The sequence below is a fragment of the Sphaeramia orbicularis genome, chromosome 22 (genome assembly GCF_902148855.1).
Source record: "Sphaeramia orbicularis chromosome 22, fSphaOr1.1, whole genome shotgun sequence".
NCBI classification, from domain to species: domain Eukaryota; kingdom Metazoa; phylum Chordata; class Actinopteri; order Kurtiformes; family Apogonidae; genus Sphaeramia; species Sphaeramia orbicularis.
Window position 1 is genome coordinate 5,886,356 of NC_043978.1, and position 7,862 is coordinate 5,894,217.

Genomic DNA, 7,862 nt, shown 5'->3' on the forward strand with positions numbered 1-7,862 from the left:
AATATTAACACCACAATTTTAAATGAATTTTTTTCAAAATTCTGGTTTGTGTGGACAGCAAAAGGAGAAGTTAGAAAATGAAGCTGTCACACCCCACTTGTTCATGTCAGCTATTGTTTTGTGTGATGAAGCTGTACCCGAAATGTCAAACCCAGGTGTATAAATCAGTAATCTGTTCGGGAGACGGACCAGACCAGCGGTATGGACAAATCCACATCATGTAAAGAACACACTTCCGCAACCCCAACCAACACTTAAGTTTGGAACTGAACTTGTTGCTGTTCACTTTCATGACAAATTAAAGCCTGTACGTCCAGTATTACCCACAGTGTCCACAGGTTGAACACCAACTATGACTTGTCTGATAACTTGTACCAGTTTGTAGTTGTTTTTGTGTTGTCATGTGGACAAAGATATTATGCAAAATGACGATTGTGTGGACAGATCTTTTTAAAACAACGGGTGAAGAAAATATCTCTTTAATAAAATACCTGTGTTTGTGTAGATAGGGCATAACACAAATCATTAAAAGTGATAAAACTAGCAAACACACCGAAAGCTAAAACCTAAGATGAGATTGATAATATGAAGCCAAAATTAAATGTCTCAGTGCATATATTTCTGCACATGGCAACTTTTTCATCAATTGGTACAACCATCAGGGAAATTTGAACTCTACTATATTTAAAAAAAAAAAAAAAAAACAGTCAACAACAGTCAAAGGCAGTCGTTATTAAACTTTCACTCTGTTCAACCTCAAAAAATATAGAGCTCTCCAAGCACCACCAACACATAGCATTAGAATTAGAATCCCAAACATGATGTGGCTGCAGGTGAACACTTCAGTCTGTCACATTTGAAGAAAATAAGAAAAACACTGTCTCTTTGTGAAATGACTTTATGGACTCATCACCAAGAACATTATCACACACCACTACCTGGGCAAATCTCAAGTCATATTTCCTCACGGTTTAGTGCCATTTGTATTTACAAGATTTGTGAGACCTTTGTGCTTGGTCCACTGTGGTTCTCCTCAGGTTCTACAGCCAGGATTTTCCACCACTGCAAAATTACTGCCGCTGCTCCAGAATTTTATGAAATGCCATGAATTTGCATCTACATGACTCCACAGAGGGCTTTTAATTTGAAAGTGGAGATGTGGTGGTCTTTCCTCTGGTTACTATGATGATGAGACCTGCACAAAATATTCTCCTCCTAGATAACACTCTGCTCTTCCTAATAGTTCCCATTTAACAAAGTTGTAGATGGGCTGATATTGAAAGAAAAACAGATCATGTGTATTTTAAATCCAAATCATATACCACCAGTAGTGAATGTACAACAGAGAACCACTGGTCTATAATACAACTATATTAGTATACACATTTGAAATAGATATTTTACTTTAGATATTGAGGTTTTAGGGTGAACTGTTTTAGTATTAAGTAGTTATTGTTTCAACATAGGATTCTTTTGTTTAATCTGTTTTACTTCAATAATGTTAATAGTGAGTTCTTTGTGACCAGGATTTATGTAGTACTCCCTTGTAGTTTAAGTATGTTATCACTAGGTTAAGCTTGTTAAGATAGGAAACATCTGTCTGCACAAGAGTTAAGTAGGTTCTGTTCTTCTTCTAGATACATGTCTGAACACACACATTCACACACATAGTGTTGTCAAATATAGGTGATAAGGGTAAACTTATTGTTGGCATAAGTTTACTTAAGCGTTAAGGCCTCACATCTGTTTGATCTTTTTAGGTAACGCTAAGTTAAAGACCAACCCATTTGTACAGGCGAGCCCGCCCATAGGGTCAATAAATGTACATTTCATGTAATGTTCTGGGCTCATTGTCTTTGAGTCCTCAGCGCTGAGTGTCCACTTTATTTGTGATCTGAATAAATTTTGTCAACTTTGAGACCGATCTGAATCCACACTCATCCCTAGAGCCTCCAAAAATAGAACAAGTTAACACACTCATTCATTCATCCTCTGAACCGCTTTATCCTCGAGAGGGTCGCGGGAGTGCTGGAGCCTATCCCAGCTACCTATGGGCGAAGGCGGGGTTCACCCTGGACGTGTCGCCACTTCATGGCAGGACTGACATATAGAGACGAATAACCAATCAGTCTCACTTTCACATCTACGGGCAATTTGAGCTTAACTAATTAACCTATTAGTGCACGACTGTGGATGGTGGGAGGAAGACAGAGTACCCGGAGAGAACCTGTGCAAACACAGGGAGAACATGCAAACTCCACACAGACAGGCCCGCCCTGTCAGCCGGTGATGGAATCAAACCCAGGACCTTCGTGCTGTGAGGTGACAGTGTTATCCACTGCACCACCACATTTTAAATGTCACCCTGTGGTACATGTATATACAATGATATACTCTAGTTTCACAGCGGTACACAGGCACAGAGGCCTCTTGCAGACCAAAAGGCACATTTTTAACCCTAATGTATACTTTTTGTATGACTTGAACTTTTCACCACTCTGACACTTTTCATTTGTAACTTGATTTATTTATGTTTTTGCTTATGTGTAGGATGCTCTGGTACTCCCAGGAAAACACTGTCTCATGTCGAACTGTACAACTGCAGCTTTGCACAATGACAGTAAAGGTTGAGTTACTGTGGTGTGATAAGCAGACAAATATCTGCGTAATAAAGCTCAGTGCATAATTTCACAAAACAGCATCACATTACAAGTAGACGTGTGAATTATACACATTAATCTACACTGATTAGACATTTTACAAACTATCTATTGGAAGAGGGTGGCACCAATAGTGGCTAAAAGCTAATATTAAACTTTGATGGGAAAATAAAACCTTTAAAGATAAAAATATTGCTCTTGCTTACTTTATGATTAGTTGGATAGTTCCTTTGAGCCAATTAATCAGTTATTAATCAGTTATTTGCTCTTCTGCTCCAATGTTGTTATGTCAGTCTTCAAAAATCCCCTGTTGGTCGACCTCTAGTAGTACCGGGAAATATGGCCAAAAATGAAATCTAAATTTTTATTTATTGTTATGGGCCACTTAGAGTTTTCTTCGACTGTTTTCTGTCTACATGAGCTGAAGCCCAAATTAAACACCATATATCACTGGATAAACACATTGACAATCAATACATCACAAGTGTCATGACCCAATGACACAAGAAACAAACAGGCTGCATTTGAATTTTTGTTAACCAAGAACGGCCTCTAAAGGAATGTTTTAGATTCTGCAATTTAGCCATTTTTCACAGTTTTCAGAAAGTAAAACCTCAGTTAATGAAATTAAATTGAAACATTGCCCAGCCCTAAGTCTTGGGAAAATATTCCCTGGTCATGTGATTTAAATCAATCATGATTTCTGTACTGAGATGGAACTATTTCACACAAAAAGGAAGACTTATTGATTGACCCTGCAGGAATGTTTAGAAGAATAACAATGTGGATATGACCAGACCAGCACGTGTTCTCCGACTGTGTGATATCTAGAGGGTAGTTCTGTTGCTGTGACTCATAAAAGTTACTCATTTAGCACTAAAACCTAAACGATATCCTTTAATACAAACACAAAACTGACTCCCAACAGCCTGAGGCACCTAACAGCACAGCACTGTACTCTAGCAGCTTGACTGTGTGTGTGTTGTGCAAGTCTAGTGATGTTTACAGCACATATGAAGTGGCATCCTGGCACAGACTGGGCAGCTCAGTTGATGAGGTTGGCACCTTGGCATATGGTGGAGGAGCTGTTCATGCTACTGCAGAGATACCACTAATGAGCCTGGGTACTCCAGGAGCTGCAGAGAAACACATCCAAGTCATAGTGTCGAACTACCACTCTGCTTCCCTCACTGTGGGTTTTCCTTTTGTTTTGCTGGATGACAGAAGTCAAAAAAGGTCACTTACTATATGAATTCCCCTCACTGTGAGGAACATTTAGGGGCTGCCTAGTCATATGTGAAAAGAATGAAAGGCTGGTTAACACAGCCTGGTGTGTTATGTTAACAGTTGCGTGAGTGTAAGTGTGCACGAGGGAGAAGAAATAAGAAGTAACCAGAATCTCTGAAGCCTTACTTCCCTCATGTGGCTCTCTTCAGTTTAATTTTTTCCCCATGAAACAAGGGGAAAAAAAGGATACAGTCTCAATGCTCCCGTCTGAGTCCCGACGGCCAGGATTTTCTGCACAGGGTCAAAAGCCATGGAGGATGGTTGATACGGGAAGCCATGACGCACAGTCTGCAGGACAGAGCAGAATTTATATTAAACCTCAGTGCAGCTGATCAATCATCTGCTGCACCGTCAAACTGTTATTAGCGCAGAACAAACATTATGATAATCTCCAGGAAATCCATCAATACGGAAAAGTTGGTCTCATTATTAAAATAGCATTAGTACAAATGTGGAATGGGATATTTCATAAAATTTTTGCCTTGCATGTGTTTCAAGTAAAGCCTGTAATACATCCAGAATAAAGTCCTTTTTGCTCTGCTTGCAGCTCACATTCACAGCCTCAGAGACATCACACTTTATTGCCAGGATCTTGCAGTGAGAAAAAAAATCCAAGCCATCAAAATGTTATCATCAGGCATCTATAACTTGATTGTTTCAGCCTGGAAAGCTCCTCTATTCATCCATGAGTTTTGTACAGCTCACAGCAGGATTATGTAACAGGTAATGCCACGGCTCCTGTAACCTGGGGGACGTGACCTTGTTCTACTCCCAGCTGAGGGCAGAGCTGGTGGGCTGGTTCTCCAAGATGTTAGAGAACCGTGTTTTTTTAAACAACCTTTACAGGCTGTACTAAGCTGTTCATAACTTCAAATTAGTCTGGTTAATCATGTGTGGTAGAGATTTAAATTAAAAATAGTCTGTGCTTTTTTTTTTCTTGCAAAAAAATGTAAATACACACACATTTGTATCTCCTGACGAATTGGATTAGATCCTCTCCCACAATGCTTTATGGACAAATTAAGCAATTGTCTTTTTAACCCTGTACATAGTGCATTTAACTTCTGTTGATCTCAATATTACTCTTATTGTCATTATACTGCACATGGAGCATGTCCAGTGAAAAGTGAAAAGTGTTCCATAGCTCCTTTAATTAATATACAAGCAAAAAATAAACTATAATAATCTTGAATAAGACTTTTTCCTCTAAAAGATATTCTATTTTAACAAAAGGAAAACTACATTATAAATATAATTGTGCTGTGCTTCTTCTATACGGCGATTTATTTATTCATTCGTGTGCAGAGTTACAAAAAGATCTAACTCAATTGTACAAGCCCTGGTCTGTCCCAAGATTAGTTCTGTAAGGTTTACATCTAAAATGTGGTCTCACTGGCAATTGAGCCTTTATGTGTAAGTAATATATGGATTTATGCAATTTCTTTTTTTGTGTGTGTATATTTTTATTTTATTCTGTGGACCTAGTTTTTTGTGTCCTTAATAAAACTTGAATGCACAAATACACCTATTAACTTCAACTTGAAATGGTTTGTTATCATTCATAAAACTGCATAAACACCGTCCATACATGTTACTACACAAACATTGATGAGATTTACCATCAGGTATTAAATTTGACATCCATTTCCAAGACATTTTTTAAACTCTATAGTATCTCAGCATTTCAGGCCCTATCTATATGTGTGTATTTCAGGCTTTTACCTATGTTTCTACAGGGCTCAGGTGCTGCTTTCATAGAGAGGAAATGTGATGTTACTCATTTTTACATAATTTCAGATCATCATACTATTTTCCTTAAAATACGTTTGCTGAAGATCTAGACACAGAGATGGGGATGCTGGAAGTTTGACATCATTTTGGGCCATTGTTATTACCAAATAAAAAATCCAACTACAATCACCAGATCTGTGAAAAGTCAGTACCTTCTTGATTCTCTGTATACTGATTTTCCTGATTTTTCTTAGGTGGGGATCAAAATAGTTTGGGTGCTTTATGATAGAGAAAACCCTTTAAATTTCTAACTTATGACAGTTTCTCTAATGTGAACCACTGTAATATCTCCAAAGAGATGATTTTTTCTGTTTTATTGTAGGTTTTGTATATTATATTATGTTTGCTGCAAGACTCTGGGCTGCTTACTGGCCAGATCTTTACAAAAATAGAGTTGTTTGTTTTTTATCTCATTGAGACGTGTATGAATAAAGTTCAAATTATTAATTCAAGTGCACTGGACTGAGTGTGTTAGCTAGTTACTGGCCAACTTAGAGAACTGTCAAATACTGTCTGTGTTATTATGGTTTTTTGTATATTAGGTTGTACAGCTTGCATTTCAGAATATTGTGAAACTAGAGAACGGAATTCTTGCCAGATACTTCTGTTTAATGTCAATAATAGTTAAATAAAGGTAAAATAAGCAGTCTAAGTACTCTGAGCTGAATGTGGTGGACAGTTAGCTTACTTACACTAATGTCAATAACAGTCTAATTGTGGGTGTAGCATATTATGTTGTATAAAACCCATCTTAATATGAGACTGTGGTTGTTACTTTTGTCAAGTCCCCTTACACAGTAGCTTTATTTCCATCTTGGTAGGTACATCTACGTGAAATAAATCAAATCAACCTTGCATTGAGCTGCTGTGTTAGCTAGCTAGCTAACTTACAGTAGTGTCAAAAACAGTGGTTAGAGGCGACGAGTCAATGCAATGCAAACAACCAAGGTGTAATGACAGCCCTCACAGCCCATGGACTAACACTCACCCCCCACTCTATTTCACTACAGCTATAAGTTGTGCTCAATCATTTGGACTGTATTTCTGATGTGTTTCAAGAGCATTATGTGTGCGTTGAAGTTGTGTCCTGCTAATGAACAGCCTTAACGGACATGAAAACAACGCCAGTGTTCGGTCACGCCGCTGTCATCTGACTGTCAGGGCGAAAACCCTGGCTTCATGGAAACACACTGGAAAAACCCACCTTGCAAAGCTGAAAATGCTCCGACTGGAGTGTCTCCTGGACCACATCGTTTTCCTTTGGAGTCCCCGGCTGAGCTGTTGCGGAGGAGGAGGAAGAGGAGGAAACCGCTGTCAAGCCGTCCAGCACCTTCCTAATGTTAAACTTCTTCATTTTCCTCCGTTACAACAGACGCGACGGTTAAAATCGGGGAAACAAATCAAGCGAGCTACCATAAATTGGATCGGGGGTAGCTGCTAGCTAGTTGGCCGAAATAACGCACTGTTAATATCTTTCTGTATACATCTCACATGTTACGGAGGGTGTTGCCAGCGCACTCTCCAAAAGCCCCCGAGTCACGAACATGGATCAGACCAGACCTTTCCGATATCAGTGGCAATCCTCCATTTATGTGACCAGCTCTGGCGTTATTCGATTGGTATCAATCGTTTCCGTGAGCAGTTTCTGTTCCGCCAGGGCTCAGCGGGTAGCAAACTGGCTACGGAAACGCAGTGAACTGCAGCGGGGATTGAGTCTGCGCTCTGCGGTCACCCGGATGTAGGACCGGCGTTACCGCGGATTGTGTGACCTGTCAGCCTCTGTGACCTCCTTCTGTCGGCTCACCGGCTTATTTCCACTGCAGAACAATTCAACAGCGACCACCACCTTTCAAAGTAAACAGTCAGAGGTGGAAGAAATATTCACATCACTTCCTTGAGCAGAAGCGGTTATACCACAGTGAAAAAACACTCCACTAGAAGGAAAAGTTCTGGATTCAAGACCTTACATAGAATAGAATAGAATAGAATAGAATAGAATAGAATAGAATAGAATAGAATAGAATAGCTTGTATTGACATTCTGCTATTCTAGTCAGTGCAACAATATTAATAAAACACAATACTTCAGAAAACAAGAATAGGGCAAATACAAAATTAGAAAAAC

At 39.1% G+C, this 7,862-nt stretch overlaps 1 protein-coding gene across 9 annotated transcripts in view; it reads right to left on the minus strand.

Moving 5' to 3' along the window:
* stxbp5b (syntaxin binding protein 5b (tomosyn)) overlaps positions 1-7,446 on the minus strand; it is a 62,016-nt gene extending 54,570 nt beyond the window's left edge. For 6 of the 9 annotated variants that reach the window (XM_030126183.1, XM_030126179.1, XM_030126180.1 and 3 more), the window contains exons 1-2: positions 6,943-7,445; positions 4,138-4,235 (exon numbers count right to left, since the gene is read on the minus strand). In XM_030126183.1, the coding sequence (XP_029982043.1) occupies positions 4,138-4,235; positions 6,943-7,092 (248 nt within the window). In that variant the 5' untranslated portion in view covers positions 7,093-7,445. Of the gene's footprint in view, positions 1-4,137; positions 4,236-6,942 lie in introns of all 9 variants that reach the window. The other 3 variants (XM_030126177.1, XM_030126176.1, XM_030126184.1) reach the window with 2 other exon arrangements.
* Between the last annotated feature and the right edge of the window lie 416 nt (positions 7,447-7,862).